At 42.8% G+C, this 27,629-nt stretch overlaps 2 protein-coding genes and 1 long non-coding RNA gene across 12 annotated transcripts in view; 2 read left to right on the forward strand and 1 right to left on the reverse strand.

Annotated features, from left to right (window-relative positions):
- The window catches only part of SEPTIN2 (septin 2), a 23,635-nt gene extending 12,958 nt beyond the window's left edge, over positions 1–10,677 (forward strand). For all 3 annotated transcript variants that reach the window (XM_040567435.1, XM_040567432.1, XM_040567434.1), the window contains exons 8-13: positions 2,125–2,226; positions 2,520–2,665; positions 3,288–3,371; positions 5,418–5,475; positions 7,291–7,394; positions 7,796–10,677. In XM_040567435.1, the coding sequence (XP_040423369.1) occupies positions 2,125–2,226; positions 2,520–2,665; positions 3,288–3,371; positions 5,418–5,475; positions 7,291–7,386 (486 nt within the window). In that variant the 3' untranslated portion in view covers positions 7,387–7,394; positions 7,796–10,677. The remainder of the gene's footprint in view (positions 1–2,124; positions 2,227–2,519; positions 2,666–3,287; positions 3,372–5,417; positions 5,476–7,290; positions 7,395–7,795) is intronic.
- LOC121074844 overlaps positions 1–18,233 on the reverse strand; it is a 20,132-nt gene extending 1,899 nt beyond the window's left edge. Inside the window, exons 1-2 of the long non-coding RNA XR_005822564.1 lie at positions 18,223–18,233; positions 17,503–17,507 (exon numbers count right to left, since the gene is read on the reverse strand). This is a non-coding gene — a long non-coding RNA (uncharacterized LOC121074844). The remainder of the gene's footprint in view (positions 1–17,502; positions 17,508–18,222) is intronic.
- The window catches only part of FARP2 (FERM, ARH/RhoGEF and pleckstrin domain protein 2), an 85,035-nt gene continuing 74,218 nt past the window's right edge, over positions 16,813–27,629 (forward strand). For 2 of the 8 annotated variants that reach the window (XM_040567425.1, XM_040567428.1), the window contains exons 1-2: positions 22,002–22,084; positions 26,485–26,708. In XM_040567425.1, coding sequence (XP_040423359.1) covers positions 26,505–26,708 — 204 coding nt within the window. In that variant the 5' untranslated portion in view covers positions 22,002–22,084; positions 26,485–26,504. Of the gene's footprint in view, positions 17,094–22,001; positions 22,085–22,245; positions 22,607–26,115; positions 26,251–26,484; positions 26,709–27,629 lie in introns of those variants that run through there. The other 6 variants (XR_005822562.1, XR_005822563.1, XM_040567429.1 and 3 more) reach the window with 5 other exon arrangements.

The raw sequence follows: 27,629 nt of genomic DNA on the forward strand, positions 1-27,629 counted from the left end.
GGCAACCCGTCCCAATGCCTGACTGCTCTTTCTGAGAAGAAATGTCTCCTCGTTTCCAACCTGAACCTCCCCTGGCGCAGCTTGAGGCCACTCCCTCTGGTCCTATCACTAGTTACCTGTGAGAAGAGGCCGACCCCCAGCTCCCCACGGATTCCTTTCAGGCAGTTGCAGAGAGCAATGAGGTCTCCCCTGAGCCTCCTCTTCTCCAGACCAAACACCCCCAGCTCCCTCAGCCGCTCCTCACAGGACTTGTGTCCCAGGCCCTTCACCAGCTTCGTAGCCCTGCTCTGGACACGCTCCAGGGCCTCGATGTCCTTCTTGTAGTGAGGGGCCCAAAGCTGAACACAGCACTCGAGGTGCGGCCTCACCAGAGCAGAGCACAGGGGGACGATCACCTCCCTGGCCCTGCTGGCTGCACTATTCCTGACACAACCAGGATGCCGCTGGCCTTCTTGCCACCTGGGTGCACTGCTGGCTCGTGTTCAGGTGAGCATCCATCAGCACCCCCAGAGCCTTTTCCTCTGCACAGCTTTCCAGCCACTCTGCCCCCAACCTGTAGCATTGCATGGGGTTGTTGTGGCCCAAGCGCAGGACCCAGCCCTGAGCCATGTTGAGCCTCATCCCGTTGGCCTCTGCCCATCAACTCATCCTGCCCAGGTCCCTCTGCAGGGCCTTCCTGCCCTCCAGCAGATCGACACTTCCCCCCAACTTGGTGTCACCTGCAAACTTACTGAGGGTGCACTCACTTCCCTTACCCAAGTCATCAATAAAGATATTAAAGAGCTTGGGCCCCAACACCGACCCCTGGGGAACACCACTGGTGACCGGTCGCCAGCTGGATTTCACTCCGTTCACCACCACTCTCTGGGCCCGGCCGCCCAGCCCGTTTTTAACCCAGCACAGAGTGTGCCTGTCCAAGCCATGGGCTGCCAGCTTCTCCAGGAGAATGCCATGCCATAAGCCTTGCTGAAGTCTACGCAGACTGTCAGCAGGCTTTCCCTCATCCACCAGGTGGGTCATAGAAGGAGATGAGGTCGGTCGGTTGGTTGCCTTTCATGAACCCATGCTGACTGGCCCTGATCCCCCGGTTGAACTGTTCACATTTAAACGCAGTTGTAGTACAGCTCTCTCTTGGCTGTCTTGCTGCTACATTACATTTTGCAAAAGCTAAAGATAATTACTGACACCATAAAGCAGTATTAGGAATGCCTTGGATTGCGGGAAAGAGGATGATCATCACCTGAATTAAACATTTTTTCTCTCTAATTTGCAGCTTGAATGAGGAGTAAACCATGGGTTTTCAATTTGAATCAAGATGTGAATGAAATGAGGCAAACAGAAAGCAAAATAAATTTGCATATTTTAAATATGCAAATACAACACAAAAAAAAAACCTTTGCTACTTGATGTTCAGGGACTTCAATGGCTGAAATACATTAAATTTTTTTCCATTGCAAACTGCATGGCAAATAATACTAGTATCAAAAGGTTAAAACTTCTCCATTCTGTGACATTTAAAAAATCTCTAATCCTGTTTGGAAGAAAAAACTCAATTTTGTTCTCAAGTAAGACTAGAATATAGTAATATTCTCTAGACAAGAAAGGTTGTACTTCAGTTTTGACAGTTATAGCTAATGTGGAGCAGGATAAATAGGGAAGGAAGAATTGTTTGCATTGTTTTTATAGCTTTGTTTAAAATTAAATTTCACAGCTAGTCATATGTGTAATTTTATGTATAATAAATTATTGGAGATGAAACACTGCAAAGCGCAATTGTAGGTCTCATTTATGTACAATAATCAGTGTTATTGGGTAGATATTTTTTCAGGAGGACTAATTTTCCTCAGTGAAGCTGATTTCATTGTGAATACAATTTTTAAATAGTGAAAACTTCCGAAGTGTTAAAATAAAGCATTGGAATATGCTACTCCTTGTCTGAAAGTCTGTGGCGAGGAGTTGTTGAACATCATGAAGAAATACGTTCTTTAAAAGCAAATAGTTGGCAATGAATATGAATTAGTAAGATATACACAATCTCTGGCCTAACTGATTAATTTTACCTTAAGTTTTAAAAGTGCTCACTTTACATGTATATTACCTCCATTTCTTTTATATAAATCTCAGATTCTGGATGAAATCGAAGAGCATGGCATCAAGATTTATCACCTGCCTGATGCTGAATCAGACGAGGATGAAGATTTTAAAGAGCAGACAAGACTGCTGAAGGTACGAATATGCTGTATCTTTTCAGAGTGCTCAGATGGCTTTAAAACAAAATACAGAATGTGACCTTTGATGAGACCTTGAGTGAGTTACTGTAGCTCTGAGCCTAGGTTTCTTATCTGGAAGATGGTGGTAACAATGACATTATTTTTCCCTACAAGTTTTTTTAACAGCTTCAAATTAAAAACATTGTGTACTTACTACCAATATATGCAGTGCTGAGAGGAATAAGAGGTTTTTTTTTTGAGTTGTTTGTCTAGCTCATTGTTGGTAATTTTTGAATTTTTGACTTTCAGGCCAGCATTCCATTTTGTGTAGTGGGATCCAATCAACTCATTGAAGCCAAAGGTAAAAAAGTTAGAGGTCGACTTTACCCGTGGGGTGTCGTTGAAGTGGAGAATCCTGAACATAATGACTTTCTGAAGCTGAGGACCATGTTAATGTAAGTAGAAAACTCCAATTAAATAGTAGTAAATAAATAAATTCATTAGGAAGATACTCAAACATCGGGACGGGGGTGTGGAGCGGTTGTGGAATCCTCAGGGACGTGGAATTTATCTGGAGAAGGCCATGAGCACCTTTGATCTAGTTAGTCTTGGCCTAGGTAAGGATTGGACGAGAGGTCCACAAATCCTTTCCAATCTGAATTACTCAGAAATTCTGTGAAAATAATCGTGTCTAATTCTTCTGTTGAACACAGATGGCCAGGAATATAAACCAGGTTGCTTTGCACCTTGTGCTTGTTTTTGTGTGCTTTTATAGACTTCACAATTCTGCTATTTAAGTTTTTTCAGCTGTGCTAGTCGGCATCCCCTGCCCAGCACTGCTTTGTCAAATGTGTCACACAGGAGTACAGGCTTACATAGAGGCTGTCTCAGGGTCTGGGGTGGTGTCTCTGTCTTTTATTGCACCAATTTAACTTACGTTAACTTTGAAATTAGCATGTTAAATGGGTGCACACGCTGAACTCAGTGACCCAATGCAGTGCTGAATGTGAGAGTTCCTTAACCATGCTGATGTGACGCAGATACGTTTTATCTTTTGATTTTTTTTCCTTCCTCTAGCACCCATATGCAAGATCTTCAAGAGGTGACCCAGGATCTTCACTATGAGAACTTCCGCTCTGAGAGGCTCAAACGAGGCGGCAGGTTGTCATCTTATTGTTACAAGCTGTTTCTTTCTCCTCTGAATTAATTTTGTTCTCCCCCTATCCCCCCATTTCATTGCTAGGATTTCATAGATCATGGACAGCTCTCTAGTTACAATCAACACAAAGCTCAATCAATCAGCTTACACTGACAGTAAGAAAAAGTAGTATGTAAATCTGAAGAGATGGTTGTGACACTAAAAAGGGTATAGTCAGATCTCTTGTTTTGTTTAAGACTTGAATGCAGTTGGATCAGAGTGTTTGGGTATATAAGTAGGGCAGATGTGTATGATAAAGATCTAAAAATGTGCAAATTAGATTAGTGCTGATGCATTCAAAGAAAGCCCTTTTTAGACTTAACCACTTGAATATCTGTACTGTGTCTTTAAGAAGAGAAACAAGTCCTTCTGCACTGCTTTATTTAACACGATATAAATAAATAATTTTCTTTGCAAAGCAGTCAGAGAATAATGTCTTTCTACCCTATTTTGAGCTGTGGTAAAACAGGCAGGCAGAATACCCCATTTTTAACTAAAATAGCAGGGTTTACAAAGTTGAGTTCGTGAGCTCTTGCTGAAAGCTGGGTGTTTCCTGGTTTAGATTTTTAGGTTGCTTCTCTTATTTCAACCACTAGAGGGTTTCATAATTGCACATTTCAGTGCATTTGATATATTTTGCAAAGCTTTTTCCATTACGTAACTTCTACTGTTGAGATAGGCTTTGTCATATGCCTGGTCGATTTTCAGAAAAAGGAGTTTGATTCTGCCTGTAGGATTGGCCTACAAGTTCAGTTTTCCCTTCAGGCATGGTGACATACTTTTCCCCTCTGACTTTTAAATCCTGACTTCTGAATTGCAAGCTAAAAAAATTTTTGTCAAGTTCTGGTACCTGTTACCCAACAGGTATTTACAAAGGTCTTAGAAGTAATGTCACGTTGGGGTGTCTAGAGTTAAAGTAATGCTTACCAGTTTTTTGAGGATTTGAAGTTGCCTCTGCGAAGGACCCATGACAGTAAGTTGCTGTTAAGTTTAGATATCTTTGTGCAACTAAAACATGCTTTTGTGTCTTGTCTAGTTGAGTGGCAGAGATATATTTGTTTTTACATTTCCAAAGTGTTCCTACACTGGAGTTAAGCTATTGTAAGTGAGGGTGCTTTACATGGGAATTTGTTTCAGACTTGTACCTATTCCACTGGCAGTCCTTGGCAGTGTTTCTAGAAGCTTTTGGACACAGAGGATTTCTCTGGCAATCTTACAGAAAAGTGTGCAAATGCACAGAAGCAAGTTTTCTCAAAGATAAATGTACTCATTTTTTTTGAATGACTAGATTTTTAAGTACAATGCAGTACTGAAAAAAGGAGAATGGACTTCCTATCTTGTTGGTTTTAGCTTGTTACTTTCTAGTAGCTTTAAGGGTAAGATATAACTTAATGTATACTGTTTAGGTGTTTGCAAGTAAATGTGGTTCATGAAGTTAGAGATGGGATAGAACTGCATCAAAAAAAAGGATCCACCTGAGGGTAGCTGAGTTTTCAGATTCATAATTTCTAGACGTTTTATATGCTGCTTCCATATTTTTGTTAACATCTTGTCCAGCATTGTTTTGATTTTGTGTATCAATTTGTATTGATTTATTGCACCAATGAAAAAGAATTGAGTACAGTGTTTCTGTACTCAGATTTCTGAATTGCTATACCTGTGTGGCACACAAATTGCAATCGGTTAAGATAATCTTATAATCAGGTAAACTTCTGCATGTGAGTACTTTCCAGAAATAGTTTTCACTGATACCTATGTAAAAAGATCTGTCATGTCATAGCCAGAACTCATTTTGAAGTTTATCCTTGTTCTGGAAGGAGTAAGGAATAAATATCTATTAAAAAAAGTGAATAGCAGCTACGTGGGGAACATGTTTCAGTAAACTTTGTGTGTGTTATGAAACATATACAATGTGTTCTGAAAGCCTCGTTTTTTGTCAACAAAATATTCACTGGAAAGGCAAGATCCAGAGTGTATGCATGTTGTTGAACAATATTTGTTTATTGTAGGAAAATAGAAGATGAAGAAGTAAATAAAGACCAGATTCTGCTTGAAAAAGAAGCTGAAGTAAGATGAAAAAATTCTGTACTCTTGTGATGGGGAAATTTTTATGTATTTTTTATTACAATTAGACAATTGATTTGCATTATCTTGATAATTTGTAAAGGGAAAGACAGAATTTACTAATATAAAATTATTCAAGGTGCAGTAACAAAAGAGAATGTGGAGAAATGTAGAAGAGCCTCAGAATATTAATTTGTTGGAACAAGCGGAATCTGGTAAATGTCAGATTCCATTGTACAAGTCATTTGTGCGGGAAGGGAGAGCCATCCTCATATATGAGAAAAGGCTCTAAAATTAGCAATTGCAGATCGGGAAAAAGTTACGCTCGGCAGCAAGGGAGGAAACAATGGTGGGAATTACCAGGAATGAAGGACAACATGAAAATTCTCGTTTTGCCACTGTGATAAATCCATAATTCAGAGCTCTAACACTGTTTTTGTGGTCCCCCTAATTCAAAGAGGATATAGCCATGACTAGAAAAAATACAATGAATAGCAAAGAGTGGGCAGAATGGCTAAAGCAGAGACCTGAGGCACGTCCCCTCTGATGGCATACTACTTAATGTTCCTTTTGGGGAGTAGATGACAGAAGGGAAGGATGTAGTGAGGGGTTTATACAGTCATAGCTGTCAGGATGAATGGGAAACTACAATAAAAGAAGCAGGCTGAATTTAATGAAATTAATAGGTGTGTTTTTTTTTTTTTAACAGAAAAGATACTTCTAAGGTATTTGTAAATAGTGTTACTCATTAGCAAGGAATTTTGAGCATATCGAGAACTTGAAGATGGTCGCTAAACACAATGGCAGAATGTTTTGATTTAGAAAGTTCTGAATTGACATGTTTCTAGAATTTGAGAGCTTATGTCATGTGTGTGCACCTGCTGTTTGGCTTTTCCATTCATTTCCTAATAGCCAGCCTGGAAAGAAGGCTGAGTTAGATGGATCTTTTGATATGCCCTAGCCCAAGAAGACCCTCAGGCTCCCAGTACTGGCCTTAGTAGCTATCCAAGTCCCAAATGATAGCCAGGGAAAAGATTGTTGTTTCAAGGAATACGAAAAAACTGTAGTGTAATGTCTTACTGCTTTAATTTTCATTGTTAAGTTTAACATTTCAGTCCGAGTTTAAAGTGTAAATATGCAAAGACACCTGAAAATGTTTCAGTGGTGAGGCTGACTTCCTATCTTCCAGAGTTTTGTACCATAAAAGAATTTAAGTCAACTCTGTTGCATGTACAGTACTTAGTCTTAGTAGCTGAGTTACTTGATTACCCTGTGTTTAAACGTTGCAGTGTTGTACAACTGAACTAAAACAGTTTTTAATAATGCATACATCTCCTTGGATGGTTTGCCTGTAATCCTTGCTTCCACCTAGTCATCACTAGTACGGAAGTTGAAAAGTAATTCTCACAGGGTTTTATTTTTGATGGCAGATGTAGGTGTAGTTGGAGGAACTTAAACAAGCTGCTTGTGTTCCTATGATAAGTTTTGGTGAGTGTGCTTGTTCAGCACTTCAACACCATCATTCTTACCTGTTTAACTTAAATAGAAATCTTTGCTTCTTCTTAGGGATACTTAAAAACCTTGTCCCGAGTTAAACTAATAAAGCCTGCTTATTTCAGTCAGGAAGTTTCCAACCTCTTAGTGGATGAAGATGAGCAGTAGAAAAACAAGCCATAACCTAAGATTGCTGCTTGTCAGATGAAGCCAATGCAGATGCATGTTCCCTCTTTAATATGAATAATAAATAGTGTGGTGGCAGCAAAGGATCGTGTTCTGAGGTGAGATGAGGCTAAAGGTTTTCCTATGCTCTATTTTCAGCTTCGTCGCATGCAGGAGATGATCGCGAGAATGCAGGCACAAATGCAGATGCAAATGCAAAGTGGAGAAGGAGATAGCAGTGGACATCATGTATAAAGTCTTTGGTAAGGTGTTCAAATAGCTACCTTACAGAGTTTTTCTTTATTACTCATTATTACAAGTGCTATTAAGTTTTGGAAAAATATTTACAAGACATGTTTGTGTAGGTTTCAGCTTTCATTTTAATTTTTAAGGTTTAGCTGATGTTTATAAAGTGAAATGGCTTGAAACTAAACCAAACGTTAGTGTGGCCTTACACACACACACATATGCATTCATTTTTTTCAGAAAGTCTATACAATGTATGTTGGAAAGAATCATGGAAGTAATCTTTCAGATTGTATAAATGGGTAGTTCTCAAACTCACAAAGTTATTTCATTGTGACTTTGAAAATGTCTATGCTTCTTTTTTATCAATGTAAGAAGATAGCAGATCCTAAATTGCATTTTTCTGTCTTGTTTTCAGATTACTTTATACCTTGACTTAAAGGAGACACTCTGGATTTGAATTACGGTGGTGTTATACCAGAAAGGAGGCCTTCTGCCCAATTTGTGACTTGGAGATTATTTTAGAATTTAACATGGAAACGCGTTGTGGTAACTCTTGTGATACGTATTTCATAACATGTAGTCAGTCAGTATTTTATATATTATACACACTTGACTTTTTATTTTGTAATTCTTATATTGAGCTTATTTTCAGTTTCCCATTGTATTAGGGATACAAAATAGACATTGAAACTTCTAGCCTGACATGGTGTTAGATGATTTGCTTTACTACGGCTTATTAGCTCCTTGCTTTTAACTTTGTATTATGTTTAGAAATAAACAGCTATTAGTGATATCAGTAGTGTGTAATAGTCACTAATTAGGGAACCCTGCAAGGTTAGTTTTATATTTTTGCAGTGTTGGCAGGTGTGTGTCTGTGAGACCCTAGCCGTTCTTCTGTCTCTGCTGAGTGCAGGTGATCTCCTTTAGCCTCTGCAAATATCTAGTTAGAATTCAGGCATGCCTTTTGTCTTAATAAAAGAAATAAGAGGAAATACCTCTTGAAGGGCACACTGTATTTTATATGACAGGCATTATTTCCTTCAGATTTAACGTTGAGGGCCATACATTCTTTACTGTTTGCCTAAAATTGCTTACTCTATATTGCGGATAATCTTTAAGAGTTTCTTGTAGGTCAGCACAAATCAGTCCTGCTGTTTTCTGGCATTACTGTAACCAAATAAGCTTGAATAATCTTGGTATGTTAAATGAGATAAACCCCAAAGAGTAGTTTTCTGTCCATGGGTGTTTCCATATCCAAATGCATAAGAAATTCTTTAATTCCTAGAGAGTATTTTCATACTATTTTTAGGGCATTGCAAACTGTTAATTGTAGTATAACATATATACTAGCACACTTCCCTTCTTTTTAAAGTGATCTGTGCCTGACAGGATCAAAGTGAACTATATTTTAAGGTCCTGGAGTTAGCAGTAATACTTATGAGGTGACTCCAATGTGTTACACAGTTTTTTAGGCCAAGGTCACTTTCCTTAACGCTGATAGTAAAGGAAACTGGTTTTGAGCTTGGCTGGACTTCTGCTGCATATCGTGGTAGGTAGTGAATTTGCCATATGTAATAACAGCTATAGCATACAGCTACATAGGTGGCAGCTGAGAAGAGTAAGCAGTTATGCACTGTTCTTGGCTTTTCTGGTACTTCTGATAAAGCCAGAAATCATATTTCCTAATGTGGTGTGTTACAAAACACTGTTATCTGAACAGCCAATAAGTAGATAGAATTCCAGCTTTTCTCTGTTCTGAGCTCAGGTGCAGCAATGATTTTTATAAATTTTAATGGTTTTTTTTTTGAAAAAGTAATAAGATTTCTACAGCTAATTTCACTGATGTTCAAATGGCTAGATTAAATATGAACCTGCTAAGCAGAAGAAATTTTTACCTGCCTGAAACTGCTGTTTTATGAATCGCTTTATATTTGAATCTTTCTAAAAATGTGAAGTAAAGTTCTCTGCCCTAGCCTTTGCTGGGGAGCTCCATTTTTCTTTGCAAAAGCAAATTATTCTCAAAGTTTTGTGTATGACGCATGTGATCTTCCCTAACCGTCACAAAGGTGTAAATGAGACCCTTTTTATATATGTAGATGCACAGAAGTGCTAAGTCCCATTTTGTCAAATTAGATATACGTAAAACTTAGATGGAAAAACATGCACTTCCAAGTTCTTGTATTGCCTTTTCTAAATAGCACATAGAAATAACATAGCAGTATTACCAGAAAAAAAAACAAAGCAACAACTCCACAGCACCTTATGTATTTCTAAATCTTTGATACATTTTTGTGAGTCAGTAGTCATAAATATACCAGAAAAATAACTTGTGTCTTCCTAAATATTTTGTGAGCTCCCATACTGTTCTGCAGTTGCCACCAATCCGGTTTTGTTCTGATTCTGCAGCATTTACCTGCTTTTAAGCTATTATTAGTCTGGTATCTCTGATAAATGTTTTGAGCACAGCGACACAGTGACATTTGTGTTTTCACATATAAGCTTGGTAGGTACTGTAAGCTGCAATAGTACTGGGAACCAGTACTTGAACTGTGAAATCTGTGTGTGTGCAAACCAGTCCTTGGTTGTACATGTAACTCTCTGTGTATGTTGCTTTTTCTCCTGTATTTTCTAACATGGGAGTAAAAGCAGGTTGTCTGTGCATTAAGTGCTGTTTGGTCACTACCTGTGGAATTACTTTAGACTATATCTTAACCCTTGAAATAGCATCTATCTATTGAAATATTTCATCAGGGTATTCTGGATGATTCTTAGGCAAGTGATTTTTGATTTATAAATTCTAGCAGGAGAAATATTTTCAAAAATATTTTTTTCATAGGAAAAATCAAGTTTATGGCACTTGCGGTTTTAACCGAAAGCTAATTGCTTCTCCTTCCCAAGTCTTTGGGGGCGATCATTTGTAGAGTGCCTGATGTCTCTGAAGGTCTCTTTCTCCTTCAATTCTCTTGTGTTGGCCTTGCAGTCAGTGGTTTCAGGTGAGACATAAAAAGTGAAACTATGTTTCACATATTCTTTTTTTTTTTAGACAGACTTCAACTACTGGTAGAAGAAAGACTGGGAGACAAAAGGTAGATGTTTGGTGTGGTGTTGAACTGGCTATAATTTGTTTTCTTTTATAGCTTTGTTACAGTTTCTAATTTAGGAGTCAAAATACTTCTGAATTTGCAGAGGTTTATATTTGGTAGCAAAGATGTCTTGCTCTTGGTACAAAAAACTTACTGTTATATTCTGTTTTATGTACTGTCACTAGCCAAGACTGTAATAAAAATGCAAAAACTTTTTTTTTGTCTTTTGTTTTGATTCCTCATTATAATCAACCCTGGTAATGTTTGTTTGTTTGTGGTGATATGTTTTAAATATAAAAGAGTAATTTAGACATGGTTGAAAGAGAACACCATGACGAAGCTGCATACAATACGTCCGTTAAATATGATATGCTCCATGTTTATTGGTACAGTGCATTTCCCACTGGGTGTTCCCAGAGATGCCGAAGCCCTACCTATGGGACCTTGCTTTTTCAGCAGTTCTCACCAAACTTCCACGTCCCTTAGTTATTCTGTTAACACAGAATGAAGCTACTTGTTGTGGGTGGTGCTTTAGGCGGAAGGGTCATTGTGTTTTCCAGTGAATTCTGCTTCATTTCAAGAGAGAGTCAAAGGCTGTTTGATCTTTGTTCTAGAAATTCCATAATAATTTAGGGCTCAACTTCCTGTAAAACTACTTCAACCACCTGTATGGCTGTTACAGGTTGAGAGCACCAGGCTGTGTCCTTGTTCTTAGATTCCTGAGCTAACTGTTAATACCAGAGCATTTTATGGCAGTCCTTTGAATTTGAAACGCGTCACTTTTCAAGTGCCCTGACCTCGACAGGTCACTTAAGGTTGCTTTGCTGGATTGCTCTGCATTGCTGGGAGGTGCACATGGTGCTGTCAGACCACTCCACAGGGGTAAGACTTGCGCATGCTGTGACAACTTCATGTATTGTTTTGAAGTATATTTATGTTTATGTTTTGTATATCTGCAGTGTTTAGTGTTGAACTGATCCACTCAAGGAAGATTCATCTTCAGTCTCTAGTGGGAGAATAAGTAAGGAAGCGTCCTTATTACGTCAGACCTACTTTTTAAAAGATTTTTTTCTGTTTATTGATTATATCTAGAACTTTCAGAACAGCGTCCCTTTTGTCACGTGTAGAAGACTTCTTTTTGTGGAATTCAAATCCAGTTCTGGAAAGGAGTGCTGAAAAAGAATTGCACTAAGAATTGCACAATGATATTTCTAGAAAACTTATTATAAAGAAAATTTCCAGATTGGTTAGTTCTGTGTGCATAAAGAAAAAGAATGGTAATTGTGGGCAAGGGCTGAAATAGCATGGCAAAAGTGACTTGTAAAACACCTCTTAAGGCTGGGCAGACATTGTAAGATTTTCATTCAGAAAAAGGAAGATTGGGATCTCCAAAAATATTTGGTGGCAGTATTCTGGTATAAATATTAAAAATGTGACCTGCAAAATAGATCTAACTATGCACATTAAAAAGGTCCTTTGTGCAGTGGTGTGCTATTGACAGTGCTAGAAGGAACGTTACACTACTCTATTTTTGTACTACTATTTTTGTAGGCAACATTGCTGACTTACTTATGTGCTGGAACAAGTTTTATTTCAAATTTGTTTTATAAAGCAAAGCTATTGGATTATTTTGGAGGAGTTGCAGTGAATTATTAGTATAGTTATGCAGATAAATTCATGGATTTTTATATGCAATAGTATAGTGCAGCTGAATATATTCGACTGCAGATTTTTCTGGGTAACTGCTTCCTCTTCTTTATACGTATCTTTTTCCATTTTTTTAGCCTTTTTTGTCTGAAGGCTTGTCTTAGACATTTCTCCTTGCACTTTTATGAATACTACTTTTACAGTCGTTTTGTCCACTCTACTATTCTGCAACATACTTAAGATTTTTTTTTCTTCTGATCATCTCTATGCTGTACAGCAGGGTTTTTTTTTTCCTCTCCTGTCTTTAGACTCCTGCCATTTCTCTGTTTCTTCCATTGGTACCCTGCAAGCTTCCAGCATTTTTCTCTAACTTCATCCCTCACTTTGGGGTCATGTTCTTGTAGATTGCAGTTGTCCTAGTTAGAATGGCAGTGGCTTGCCTACGGAAGCAATCCCTTTTCTGAACACTTGACCAGGATGTAGGTGGAGATTAGCCCTGGCCACCCTGGCTCTTTAGCAAGGAATGAGGAGGGAGATAATTTAGAGTGTCTTGTGTATCTGTTTCAGGTGAATATTAGGATGGCTGGGCTGGAGATCAAATTTACACCACTTGCTCCTAGGTTTTCCATTTAGTTGATGCATATGGATAAATGAGTCGTCTCTCTCTCCTGCTGCTTAAACACTCTAATGAACTCGGAGAACAGTAAGTAAGTGACTGAGAAGAAAACTGTCTTGTGAGACTACAAGATAAGAATGTTTGGCACTTCATTAACAAATCCTACCAAAAAGGACTATATTCAATATCTCTCGTAACAATGCACTCATGCGGTTTGCTACCATGTGCAGCAGTATCAGAAGTGCAAAGGGCTGGAGTGTTTTATTGATTTATCTTCCACCAAAGTTGGAAAATAGTAGAATGTCGTCACAAAACACTCTGAAGCAAATGAAGTTCAGACCTAAGAATTTTAACCTTAAAGTTGGTTGAGTCTTCTTGTTTATATTTGAGTAGTTGGTGTGAGTGCAGAGAAGCTTCCTGCCTTAGGTAGCTTGCACCAGTGACTTCTGTTTGTCTTGTGGTTGACCAGACAGACATTGCATGGATCTTGCTTTCAGAGTGTCTGGCGTGAAAGCGGCTCAGCATACATCACGTCTCCATTTCATTGACTGCTCCGTGTTGTTCTTGCCATTTTGGCTTGCTTCTGTGCCCTGAAGCAGGAATTACAGCACGATTTTGCTAGCCTGTTTCACAGATTTAGTGGTAAAAAAAAGGTGAGCAAAATATCTGCAAACTCTTGCTTCTTGACCTCCGTGTAAAGGAAAAAGGAGAAGAATCTCATCTTCTCTGCCCTTCTCTGGACACGTAGCAGTAGATCCTGGAATGTTGCCTGCCTTGGAAGTGTCTGAAATATCTAACAAGCTTGTTATTAGTGACAGTCTGGGGAATGTGCAAGAACATATTCCGTAAAGGCTTTGGGAAGAATTGAAACTGGCATTTAGGAAGACATTGCGTTGGATTTCAGTACAATGAACTCAAGTCATTTGATCTTTACTTGCTGTTTTCCCAACATTATAAACGAATAGTGCCCAAAAACCTTATCCCTGGACTCCTACTGACAAATACTGAGGGAAAGCTAGAAAGTAACTCTTAAGAGATTCCTGAAGTGGAAGGAAAGGTTTCATTTGGACTATTAAAACACTTTATAATTGAGCTTGCCGTAGAGTTTTTCCTGCAGGCAATAATTCCAGAGTGGATTTCTCTGGAGAGTTAAAATGTGCTTTTCTGTTAACTTGTTTTAGAGCCCCATTCCCACCACATTTGTCTCTTGTGTCTGGAGATGGTAGGTAGTGGTTCTGGGCTGCAGTACTTCCTTCCTATTCATTCAGGCATCCTAGAAGGCAAGGGGAAAAAAAAAATGGTGGCGAAGGTGTGGTGGTGATGGGAATGCAGCCCAGTTTACCAGCAAGGCAGACATTTTCCCTGCATATTTACCAAAGCCAGTGGTGTGGTGGCTTTGTGCTGCTGGACTAGCTGTCTTCCCAGTGTGTCACCCTGCTGCCAGAGCACACAGGCACAGAACCCAGTGCTATGAGGGATCTTTTCATCATCTGGAAACAGAGGTGTTGTTGCCTGCTTGTGTGTTGTTTTGATGAGGAGATATGAAGGATGCAGAAACCAGCCTGTTGTCACACTAACCGTGTGAGAGGATGTGCCACAAAATCAGATTTGGTGTAACTCTGGGTCGAGTCCAGAAACAGAACAGAGGCAGCATGAGGAGGAGGAGGAGGAAGTTTGTCCAAGGACTGGTTTGATGGCCAGCTTTGTTGTCAGCGTGGTCCAGAGGCGATAGGATGATCTGGGCCTGGCTCACAGCCACTTAGAGGTGTGTCGGTTTCAGGTGTGCTGGGGAGTTTCTCCTGTGTTTAGCAAGGCAAGATCTTCTGATGTATCTGTAAGTTTGCAGGTTTCGTTTCGGTACTTGAAATGCAAAACGAAGCTCGTTTCCACCCACAGGAATGAGTTCCCGTAAATCTAGCGAGACAGAGGAGGTGTCCAGCTATCTCCGACCGAGAACAACATGCTTTTCAGAACCTACCTCTGGCTAGAGCAGAGGCGGTCCTGCAGACAGGCTGTTCGGTTGCAAGAAACAAGTCCCACAAGGCAAGAAGTGCAGTGCTTTGATTGCTGTGGGAAAGACGGAGCTCCTTGATAGGAAAAAATGAGCAGAGCACTCTCTCTGCCAAGCCTGGGGCTAACTCCTGCTTACTTTGTTTGAACCCCAGCATAAATGGCTTTGTAGGACTGATGCAGGTAATTGTGCTCTAGTCTCAGCCCTCCTGAGATCCTCAGTTTTACACGTATCTTCAGTGGTGATGTAACTGCTGGTTGGCACATCAGATTTAAGGTACGGCTGAATTCTGGGGGAGGTCCAAGTTGCCAGACAGAAATTTCTGCTCAGCCACGTTAAGTCACATAAAGGAAAGTAATTGCAAAAGGTCAGAAATATTTGAGTTAAAAGACATGCCAGCCATTAGCAGCTTACTGTGTTGAGCTATCTTGCTTAAAGTGCCTCAAGCTGGCTGTCCTGTTTTTTATTGAGAAACAAATTGAGGCTGATGGGGCAAAGAGAAGGAATCACATCATTTTTCTAAGCAGAAGCCAAAAGTTCCTGGGAAAATTCCTGTGTTGGAAGCAGAAGTCCAATGTTATGTGAAGATAACTCAGCGTATCCTATAGAATGAGTAAATAAACACACCCTGATAGCTAATGCAAAACTTATTAAAACAGGTACCATACTGCTTAAGCATCGTATTTATTAAAATAAAAGAAATAGGAACGGCATTGACAGTAAAATACTTTATTCAGAACATGCCCACTCCTGCATTTATTAAAAACAACAGGGGAATTGCAAATTACTGTGTTTAATTCACTTTTGAGCAGCTTTTCCAAGATGCAGAGCCTAAAACCTAGGTCAAACTCTTCCCGTAGTAGTTACTTGCTCAAATGTCAGAGATTTTTTCCCCTGGAGAGAACACACATTTTGGCTCGGCGGTGGTGTTTTGGTGAAGCAGTTCGCTTGCTGACTAGCAAAGTCAGAAAGTTCATAATCGGAGCGAGAAAACTGGTTGTAATCTTCCTCCCATGCTCAGCAAGTAGGCTCAGGCTGCCTATTTCATTTGCTTTGAAATGCGGAAAAATGGCATTGCAAGAACGGCCGGCAGGCCACGTGGAGCAGCTGAACCACTGGCCAAGTTCAGTTTCAGCCTTTCAAGCATCAGTAGGAATTAACATGCTCTGTTTCCTGGCCCAAATAGCTGGGACCATTTGTGGGGGTTTGGGCCCAGAAAGAGGGATCTAACAGCTTGCTGTTTAGCTAGAAGGTACCCAGCTGGTTACCTTATTTTTGAAAGGCATAAGGCGGCACAGTTAGCTGGCATCACTGAGGCTCTGAAGCCGTGTTTCTTTGACAGCAGAATAATCGCCATGCTTACCAACGGATTAGTGCTTGTGGTTCTTTGGTTTCTCTTTTTGTTCTGAAGGATCCTGTCTACCAACTAGGACTAGGGCTTTTTGTCTTCCGTACCTAAGAGACTTTTTGTTTTTGAAGCCAACATCCGTATGACTGGGCTTTTGTGCAGTTTTGCTGACTAAAGTCGTTGGCATTGAACTGAGATGTGAAAATCAGCAGTGAGCTTTGTATCGTGTTAGAATTTCATATTTGGGGAGAATTTCACATTCTGGTGGCTGCTCTTCGGTGGTGTTTTGTTTTCCCCCCCAAACACTCACAGAAGTTTTTGATGTCGATCTTAGAAACACCGTGCAAGTTGTGACTGGATCGAGCCTTGTGTGGCTCCTCTCAGGTAACACGTCTGAGTGGATGGATAGGGAAATTAGATGAGCCTCAATGAGATTTAAAAAAAAATAAAGGGGACTTTCTGACTCCCACTTGAGTGGGTTTTTTTGGCCTTGCTGCTTCAGGCATACTTGGATAATCTCACCTTGTAAGTTTTTAGTGAAAAAGAGAAGTAAATTGCACCCTTGCAGAAGAGATGGTTTCACTGCTGTCAGCGTAACGTTTAGGCTGCTACAGTTAAAGGACTAACATCTATCGAAAATCTTACGTCTTTCTTTGAAGCAAATTTAAGGGAATTCTGGGGATATTTATGCTCTTTTGCAGTTGGATGAGTTTACCACATGGAGGCAATATGCCACTGGACTTTGTTTATTCTTTTACCTCTACCTGTCTCTGAAGCAAATAGGTGCCAGTTTGTGGTTTTTGCCTGGACTTTTGTTTAAGTGCATGTGGCCGAGCAGCCATGTTTCTTCGCAGCTTGTAGCTTGTGTTTGCTTTGGGGTTTGTGCTGTTGATCCAGAAGTGCTGCTGGCTGCAGATGAACCTTCTGGGTAGGAAGAACGTGTTCAGACAAGTACACCAGGCGGGCCGAGAGGAGCTGCGGAGCAAGTGCCTGCATGTGTGCGTGCAGGTATGAACATATGTTGTGCTTAATTTGTCCCTCGTAATTGCCACTTTCACCAGGAGACTTAACTTAAAATACAATTATGAAAGTCAGAGTAGGTGATTACAGAGAAGTGTTGCATCCACTATTTTTTCTGTTAGCAAACTAGCACATTTTTTTCCTACACGTAAATGCCCATGCCTGTCTTAAAGAATTAATTGGGTAATGTTGCAGGTCAATAGGCTGAGGCTAGTAGACTTCACACGTTATAAAGAGTAATGTCATCGGTACGTAGTGTGTGTAGACGGGCTCCTGAGAAATGCGCGAAAGGGGAGCAATCTGAAAAGCCTGAAGGATTACCCTTGTGCTAAGTGCTATAGCATGGTGATTGGGGTGAAGGTGGAAAGACAGAAGTATTTAAGATTGGAAGTGGAACACCCTCTCTCCACCCGAATTTCTATAGCATGGGAATTAGTTTCTGTAGTTGGTTTAGCAAGGCGCTGCTAATGATGAGTACCTTTGACATTATATCTGTGCCACTTTTGAAAGTATCTTTGTTCATTACAGTATGAATTTATTTCTCCAGTACCTCCAGGTGACTGTTAACAGTAAATTAACCCAGTGTGAGAGGGATTCCAGAAAATGGTAGGTCTTATTCTGTCTTTGCCATTCATTCTTTGTGTTCATCATGTGGATCAAATCTCCCATTACCGGCGGCAATTCCTGTTTGCCTTGACTTGATACTTTCATCCTTTGCTTATGACTGTCGGTGTATTGATCAAATTCTATATTTTCACTCTCTTCTCTCTGATGTTTTCCTACCATCTAGGGTACAACTGGCTTGTGAATAAAAAACAACACCTGACTAACAGCTGGAGCTGGCTTGGTTTTCCTACTGGAGAAGTGGTCTGATGTAACTCTGTTCATCACCAATAAGATGGGTTGAAGAATGATTCACCCATCCACGTAGCCCAGTCTCTACTGAGATGTCAGTGCTGATGTGAAAGGCAATCCAGGGAAACGATGTGTGCAGCAAATTGTTGAGTATCTCCAGGTAGTAACAGGAGCACTGCATTACAAGGCAAAATACCTATACTAGCTTTAACCAAAGTAGGACAACAGCAGCAGCCCGTGGCATTCAGAGCTCTGTGAACACCCCTGTCCAGGGATCCTGATGCTTTGACTGGCCTACCTGCAATGAAATCTGTACCAATTCATCTTTGCATCTTCAGCATTGATGTGCTTATGCATGTTCTCATAGAGTCACAGAATAATAGGCTAGAGAAGTGAACTAGTGATGTGCAGCCCAGTTACAGTGGGGAAGTGTAGAATACATGGCATACATATGGCTTAAATTATTGTAATTGTTTCCATTCTCACCATTATCTATCTTTTACTATAGACAGAAAGGGAGACATAAGCTTTTTGGAATTGCTTGCCTTTCTATTACATAATAGGAGACTTCTAAGAAACAGAAGTTGGTAATATGTAACTGGAAAACGTGAACTAAAGAAATTAGCAACAGAGTATCTCTTTGCCATGATGAATGATTTGAACAAGAAGAAGCTTTTCCAGACACTGTCATTCTTGGTTGGATAAGAAGTCTGCTTTGAAGGACTTCCTCTACCCTCGTCCCAAGGGTAATTAAAGAGGTGACATAGTATTATAGTGAAAGGGTAATTCTAATTGTCTCACTCAAGCCAAGAGGAGTATATTATGTAGATTATCTGTAACATCAGTTGAATGAATGAGTTATGCACTATCAGTTTTTATCTCGCAAGGATGAAATTGTGCTTGGTCCTTGTATTGTATCCTTCCAATAGCAACAGCTGACTTTCATTGTAATTAAATTATTCCTTTTCTAGTTTTATTCCCTAAACTTCCTCTTCATGTAAATGGTTCAAATGTACTGCCTGGATGCTCAAAGTTTGCCTTCATAGGGGTTAAGGAAACTCATAGGTCTTTAAATTTCTATTTTCTATGGAGACAGCTGTGAAGTACGTACTGCTGATTCAGTGTGTGGTGGATGGATAATAGCATCCGTTCCCTCCTTTAGCATTCAAGTCCATTCATCAACACCATGTCTCCAGCATGTTTTGTGTGTTCAAGTAGCCAAACGTTTTTGTAAAAGACTGTGTTAGGTCAGAGGCTCAGCCTGATATGGCACTTCCTATTCGTACCCCACTTGGTTGGGATTAGGAACCACACCATCCATTTCATTGGCTGTTGAGTGTGATTCAATAAGCACAAAGTGCAGAGCTGTCATTTCTTCTAGCTTGTAAAAGTGGAGTCTTGTTTCTTCTTGTACCTTCCTCTGCTTATGGTGAAGGAACTGAAATGGCAGGTGGTGCCATGTCCCTTCATAGCCTGGTCATATGCTCGTGGCTACAAGAACGAAAACGTGGTGACTTCTCTAACAGGAGCTGTTGTAGAAAGGTTTTAGCATCTAGGCAGTAATAGCTGCTGCTACATCAGCGTGGGTGTATGATCTCTTCTGAAGACTTAGGAATGCTGCTAGGAAGAGGAGACTTCTTCAGGTTCAGGCTGAAGGCAAGTAAATTAGTCTCAGAGGAATACTTGTGTATCCTGCTAAACTCCTTGTGCTATGATGAAGAATAATTTTTTGCCTGTGGTGGGTAGAAAGGCTAGAAATGAGCTGCATGTACAAACCGGGTCCTGGGTACGTGGACGCTTAAAGCACACAAACTTTTCATCACTGGATTGTTTCAGCTCGGTACATTACATGTGTTTTGTGTGAGCAATAAAAGTTAGCAATATACGGTGAAGTGTAAACAGCAGGGTGTTGACGCTTCTAAAGACTTCACTATATATGCAATTATTGCTTCCTCTCTTTAATTGTTGTGGTGTGTTGTTTTTGAAGTGATCACATTGGATTTGTTCTCTAACTTAGCCAGAGCTGCCACAAGAAAATCTTTGTGCTTTTTTTAGATGTTAAAGAAAATAAGTGACTGAAATGAAGATTACTTTGCAGTGTCTGCACTTTAAAGGATATGAAAGTGCATTAGTGCTTAAGCTGCAAATAGAATTGATTGCTCTGTTTTCATTGCCTATGGAAGTGCAATGCAAATGGTAGGCAAAACAGGGTATTGAAACATCCATTTCAGTTATGAAAGCGCTTCAGTTTACCAGTGACAAACGTTTTTTATAGATGGAGTTATCTAAAATGCATATACTTTTTCAGCTTTTCAAACTTTTTTTTTCATACATGGGATTCTTCAGCTCTGTTTCAGCTTTTGAAGGAAAATGAACAACAATGCACATTTTAAAAATCTTGCGTCTTTTTCTCTTTTTAAGAGATGAGAATGTTGCTCGTCAGGAATTACTCATTAATTTTGTGAGTTACTTCGTCTGTGGGTGAGAGTGGTGAGGCTGCTCCAGGATGAAAGGGCTGTTCTGCATTATTTATGTGCTTTGTTAATCCAAAAGTCATATGCTGTTTTGTTTTTCAAATTGTTGTGGAAAGGTCAAATTCTCAGATACAGGGTGGCTCTGCATGTCTTGTGTTATTGGCCATCTATCCTTTCCTGGATAAATCCAAGTGATTCTCTCATTTTTCTTGTTTGTCATCTTGAAGAACAGACTCTAATGAGATGTGGTCCCTCAGAGGGACTGAGGAGATTTGTCAAAGGCAGTCCTTTTTAGGAAGAGCTGTTTTCCTGACTGCCAGATACCAGTCAGCCTTGGCATCTACTTTTCAGCAAACTGCGAATCCGGAGGGTGCAGAAGTCTGTTCAGGCAGAGCACACCTGACTTAAAAGCGTGCGCTTCATTGTGCACTGCATTTCCTACAGTATTTGGTTCCTGTCTGTGTTACTGAGGGGTGGGCTTGCTGGTTTGGGGGGGAGGAGGAGGAGGCTCTGATGGTCTTCAGCCTCCTTGGCCATGGCTGTGCCTGGTGTCTGTGCTGGAGCCACACACGTGAGTGCAGCACCCTTGCCTTCTCCACTATTCTGCTGCATGGCTGTGGCTTTTTCTGTCCCTATTTAAAACGTATCTGAAAGAAAGTTAACTGAACAAAAACCTGGAATGTTCGTTATTCAAAGTAACATGGGTGTGATTTGTCACCTGGCACTTAGTTACTGGTGCATGGAGTGGTATCCTCACCAGAGCAGCACTCACCTATATAAATGGGATTTGTCTGTGTTTTGCATCCCTAAACAGGGCACCTGCCTGCCCTGGGCATCTGTGTGTGCGTGGCTGTGTGGTTTAATGGCTCTTTTTTCAGAAGCAGGGCTGAGGGACAGCTGTTTTGGTGAGCTAACAGCCCTTCAGCTCTGGTGGGAAAGGCTATGGTGTAAATATTTCTTTAAAGCGCCTGACTCCCAGCACTCTTTTCATGCTGGAAGAACACACTTTTTTCACTCTTATAACCCTAAAGTATTGTCGGAATGAATTAAACAGCAGTGCAGGGCAGAGAAGGATAAGGCAGCCCTACGCGATGGAGTAGGAGGAGTACAAGCTGCCTGAAAGAAGGACTTGGCCTCAGTTGTACGTATCCCAGCACCAGCTCTGACGGTCCTTGTGTAGGACCTTGTGTCTGGACTTCTCCGGGGATTCCTGAGCCCATCGGACACCCGGTAACAAGATCCCAATCCTCGGGATTAAGCCCAAGGCGTATTTTGGGGTCGACGCGCGCTGCTGGAACCCCGCAAAGCGCCTGCCGGGGCCGGGCCGCCTCTGCTCAGGGGGACGGCATCGGCGGCCGCCCCGAGCGGCATTCCGGGGCCTGGAGTGGGCACGGGGAATCCAGGCGCCGCGCCCGGAGGAGCCGAAGGGCCTCGCTTCACCCTCGGCTTCCAGACAGAGCCTTTTTGTCGGGCCCGCCCGCAGGCCGCGGCCCTCCGCCTCCCGGCTGCCCAGGGCCCGGCCCGGCCCCGGGCGCGGCCGCCCAATGGCGGCGCGGGGCGGGCGCCGCGGGGCCGGGGCCGGGGCTGGAGCCGGAGCCGGAGCGGCGGCCGAGGCCGAGGCGGCAGCGGGACGGCGGCCGGCCCTCGGAGGTGAGCGGGGGCGGCGGCGGCGCGGGGGGAGCCGAGGGGGTCCCCCCGCTGTTCCCCCCCGGGCTGCGGGCGGGATCCCCGGAGCGGGGCCTGGGCGCCGGGCCCGGGGCTGGGGGGGGGGCCGGCCCCCGCCGTGGCGCTGCGCTCGCTCCGCGCTTCTCGGCCGACGGCTGCGGGAGGCGATCTCCAGGCGGTGCTGTGCCCGGCAGCCTCCCGGCGGGGTCTGCAGCCTCCAGCTGCGTGCCCTGCCCGGGCCCGGCGGGCGGAGGCGGGTTCCTGCGGAGATTTCCCCCCAAAATCCCGAGTAACTCTCGGCCGGTCCCTCCTTCGCTTCTCCGTTCTTGCTTCCGACGCCTCTTTGTAATGGAGTTCGGAGCAGGCAGCGAGGGAGGTTTTGTGGAAAACAAAAATGGAGGAGCGTGGATTTTTACCGTGTTCGGTCGTGAAAAGCTCCCGTGGTGGTTCTTTTTGCCGTGTGTTCGCGTCTGTTTTGTTCCCACTGCCCCGGGAGCGCTGCTGCAGGTGCGACCCGAAAGGGCTCCGTGCTTGTGGGCTGCCGTGGCCCTGTTTTGGGGAGAACTCCTGCGTTTTGCCCCTGCTGCATTAACTGTGCTCTCGGCTCACTAGGAGCACGGGCGGCGTTCGAGAGAGCAGTCCGTGCACAGAGGTGGTAATCTGGTGGTGGGATTTAGGAACTGACGGGCGAGGGAGCGGTGGAAATCAGCTGTTCTTCCGATTTTCTGTAACCGGCTAAAGCGGCGTGCCCGAAGCCGCCGGCTTTCAGAGCCTGCTGTCACGTTTGGTGGCTCTGAGCGGGGACAGCGGTGCGCCGCAGCCCCTCAGCACCCCGCTGCTGTTCTGCAGCCCTGCGTGTTTGGTTCACCTGGCCCCAGGGACCGGCCGTGGTCCTCAGCCTTCCCCGTGTGTCCGTCCCCTTTCAGGGAGCCTGGGGAAGCTGTGGGCTCCGGCACAAGGATGCAGCGATGGGAGAGAGCAGTGAGCACCAGGCCAGGGTAGCGGGGGGGAACGGCATTTGGGAAGGAAGCAAGGGGCCTGGGCTGAAGGGAGAGGCACATGCTCTGCAGAGGAGGGCCTTTCGCCCAGGTTCAGCGGGGGTCCCGTGTTCTTCATCTCTGTCTTCAGTCACTGTAGTTGTTGGATTCCTGATGCATCAGGTGGTGCCAGCTTGGCAGTGCTGGTATGAAATGGCCTGTAGTAGCATTAGCAGGTGGTTATTCTCTAGTGAAAAGAGTATGAGATGAAAGCTTGCTCTTGGTGAGGTGAAGGGACCTGTTTCGAGGGCTATCCAAGAGAGCTCCTCTCCCAATGAGAGCTTCCTCAGCGCTCTGTCAGGGTCTCACCAGGCGCAGGTCTCTTGGAATCCCTTGTGTAACGGAGGCATGTGTTACCCTGCTCATACTGAGGACCTGGGAACTGAGGATGGAGCATCGTGGTGGCACTTTGTCGCTGACCAGGAGGTACCGTACTCGGAGGAGTCCCCTTGAAAACCTCTGGCATCTCGAGGAGCCATATCCTCAGGTATAAGCTGCCTTTCCAGATTTACTGCTAGCTAAAAAGCACCGTCTCGCTTCTGAAAAATAAATGTATTCCATCAAAGCAGAAGATTAAACTCATTGCGGCTTTGAAGCTATTTCAAAAAGGCAACAAAAAGTACATAACGATGTCAATTTTTTAAAGCTTTGTTACCAGCTGCTCTTTCAGTCTGGCTTGGGGCTGAGCGTGACAATCGCTGTGTCGCTGTGCCTTGGGGAGTTGATTTGAGTTTTGATGTCTGGTCCCTATTTATGGGAAATTATCAGGATAAGCACTCAAGGCAAAGAAGTTTAGGGTGGGTGAATACAAGGAAGATTGTTTTCTTAGAATTGTTAATGCAGTGGTAACGTTGCATTTTAGTTTTATATTGATGAAGAGGTCGATGAGACTTTGTTCTGGCTTGCCTGGGATGGGAGGTGCTCTCGCTTGCTGTCGGACACTTTGCTCAGCCTCTCTTTCTCCCCAGTGCTTGCAGTTTGTCTTGAGCTTTATGCTTTCATTTTCCTCCACCTTTCATTTAGATAGTCCCTTTAACTGAAATGCTTCATAAATCGTAATGCAGCGTTTCTTGTTAAGAAACAGCAGCCAGCGTGCTGCCAGTGTAAAGAACAAATAGGGTATGTGGCTGTAACCAGTGATGCAACTGAAAGTAGTGCTTGGATCGGTCTGTGCTGCGGTAGGCCATGCTGTTTGGGGCTATTTTAGTGATTGTAATGGCATTTGGCATAGAAAAATGCTCACAACTGCCATGCAGCAGATAGGGAAATTCTCTTCCAGAGAGGCCTGGGTTCCTTGTACACAGCACGTTTCCTGCCTAGATGCTTGTTAGACCCTAAAAAGCCAAATAGATTCTAGCTGGGGACTGGTGCAGTGGTAAATGTGTTTAGGATTGTGTCACCAGCAAGTTGTGAGGACGTACCTAGTTGAATTCACTTTTCCTGTTAACAGCTGTGAGGGGGAAGGACTTTGCCACCTGCAGTTTCTGTTTTACGTGACTTTTCTCTTTCCTGCCTTATCAGCAAAGCTAGTAAAAATACCCAGGAACTCCTGGTTTATTCTGGAGTTTGGCTGTCTGTTTTACACACCTTCGGGTACCGCCTAGCTTCAGCCGATGTGGAGGCTGCTGGAGTTGCTGCTAAGGGAGCTCCACCTGCCTGCAGGAGGGCTGTGCTCGTTGTGTCTCCACGGCTGTCTCTTCTCACACCTTCCTCGTTTTAAACAGCCGTCGTGTCTGCTCCTTCTGGTACTTGTTCATTTAGAACAGGACAAATGTCTTTATGGATTGTTAATTTTAAGAGCAATTGTCTAATAAACACCCTCGTGGGTTTTTTTATAACTAATTCTGGGCAACTTCAGTTGCTTGTAAGCTTCTGACTAGCAGTAGCAAAGTCCTTCTGTGCATTTCAGTTACAGGGTTCAGATTCGCTGGTCCGCAAGCTGGCTGCTGATACTTGAGCTATCTCATGTTCTCTTTACAAGTGCAAGGATTAAAGCCTAAAATGCTAATTTTAAATGATGTTGAAGGTTGGCTCCATTGCTCTGAGGAGTTAAAGCTTCCTACCTGCGCAAAGCACAGAGAGCCAAAGGAGTGCTTTCATCACCTGCCTTTCCCCTATCTAGACGACACAGGTCTATTGCAAAGCAAGCACCCAACACTTCCCTGCAGTTTTTGTAGTGCTGTAGCCGTGTGAGGCAGTTCCCAGATGCTGCTGCCACCACCCTGGAGGTGCTGCCACCCCTCCGCAGCCTGTGAGAGCCAGGAGCCAGCGCTGGGAGAAGGCTGAGCATGCAGTCTGGAGGGGGGCACCGCATTCAAAGCCCTGCTGACTCACCTGGGGTTTTTCAGCCCCCCCTGACTTCACGGCACCTCTCCTCGATGCCCAGCTGTAGCAATTCCTGGTGCGAGGGGAGCTTGGCGCTGGGTATTGAGGGCGGGCGAGGAGTTGCGTGCTGCTCCCCGGGAGCAGGCTGGCAGCCTGAGGACTGGGCGCCGCCGAGCAGCTTGCTCTCCTTTCTGTGTCCCTTTCCTTGCACAAGACGTGGCCCCAAGTGTTTGGTCCCGTTGAGCTGGGTTGGGAACACAAACAACAGCTCTGAGGTTTTTTTGTTCCGTGTTAAATTAAACATCTGCTCTCCTTGCAGTGGCTGCCACCGAACCATGAAAGCCAGGGCAGGGCTGGGCTGTTTGAGCTGCAGTAGGGTTCTGCAATTAAGATTTTTGCCCACTGACTTAATCTGGGCACAGCGCAGGTTTGCTCATGAGATTAAGAACAGTTATCTGCCACAGAAATCTGCGTTACGACGGCCCTGAGCTGCGTGCACTGGTTGAAGTAGTTACAGTTTTACATGAGTCATCGTTTTAAGGGATGAAGAAAGGTAATTGCTCCTGTTATCTCAGGGTGTGGGCTGGCTGTAGCACAGTCGGGTAAGTGGTTAGGTACCACTGAAGGAAGAGCCCGGTGTTAAACCCCTGGCTGTCTGTTCCTGATGTCTTCTCCTGTGCTGGCAGCAGTGCTTGTGCTGTTCGTGGTGACCTGGTACAGGGAGCTGAATCAGCACGAAAATTAATCGGAAATTAAAATGTCAGTGTGGGAGGAGGCGGGAGGGCACAGGTTGGAATATACTGTTTTCTAACCATGTTTTGGAATAGGTATTTTTCTCACTGCTAATTTTTCTTCCCAGCATCTGGATTTTTGACCAGCATTTCATCAGATTTATTACTGGTTTTGATAGTGGGGTGAAGAGCATTAAATAAGGGCTGTGCTTGTGATTCTGCATCAATGGTATTTTCACATGGGATATTGGTGTTCAGGCTGTAATTCTGTTTTCTTCTACGCTTTGTTTAGGCTCTGCTCACTGTTGAAAAATGGGAGAGATAGAAGGGACGTACAGAGTCCTGCAGACTCCTGGCTCTCGTTTGGGTGTCCAGAAGAGCGCTGGAGTGAGCACCTTGGAGCCGGGACAGAATCTCTCGACTGCAATGTCGTTATCACCTGGCAAAACGCACGAGAAGGATCTGCAGGTCAAAATAAAGATGTTGGACAACACAGTGGAAGTACTTGACATCGAGGTAAGAGAGTTTTAAACCTGGTTTCAAGTACACTTAGCTTCGGATAATGTAAAGCCTACAGGATCTCCTGCTATACAGAGCTGGGATGTTTTGGGGCAGTATCTGAATAAAGACTCGTGTAGGGAATTTGCCTACTTACACGTAGTGAAGTGAGTACGACATCTTGTTTTTTAAAATCTTGTAGTCTAACAGATGTTTGTATTTTTAGCAGACATTTATTTCAATACAAGCACATACTGTTAACCAGAAATTTTGACTGTTACTTGCTTTGGGGGAACACCAAATGTCTTGTGCCGAATTATTCTTGCTTCCTGAGCCATATGCGTCTTCGTAGCTTTGGCAGTTGGGAGGGCTGAAGGGCTTTTTAAATTACTACTTTTCATTAATTATTTTAATGGTTTGTGTCCTCTTCAAGTTCATATCAGAAAGCTTTTGCTTGCTTTCACACTTTGAGAGGGAGGAACCAGAGGGGTAGCAGTGTATCAGAAAATCAGTATTTAAAAATATGCTTGCTTAACAATTGGGGAAATCTGCCTTAAGGAGTACAAACCACACTCAAATCGGGGTAGTTCTATTAAAAAAAAAAAAATTGCTCTTCAAATTCTTGTTTCATACTCAGCATTAACCTCAGACTTTAATTTTGCTTGCCTGAAGAATTATTGTTGGAGAACATTTCTGGGCTAGTGAAGATACTCAGCTATTGGATATTCTACATTAGTATAAAATTCACTTTATAATTAGTAGTTGTAGCCTTAATTTGTTGCATAGACTTAAACAGGTTTTTAAAAGTGGAGCAAGAATGATGTCTGTGGAACTCTAAAGAAATACAGCAGCTTTTTGCCATGTCCTCTATGGATTGCTGCCTGACTGTTCAAGTCTCAAACATGAAATCTGTTGTTCGGTTTGTGTTTTTTTTTTCGG

This window comes from Cygnus olor, chromosome 9, assembly GCF_009769625.2.
Source record: "Cygnus olor isolate bCygOlo1 chromosome 9, bCygOlo1.pri.v2, whole genome shotgun sequence".
In the NCBI taxonomy this organism is placed as follows: Eukaryota; Metazoa; Chordata; class Aves; order Anseriformes; family Anatidae; genus Cygnus; species Cygnus olor.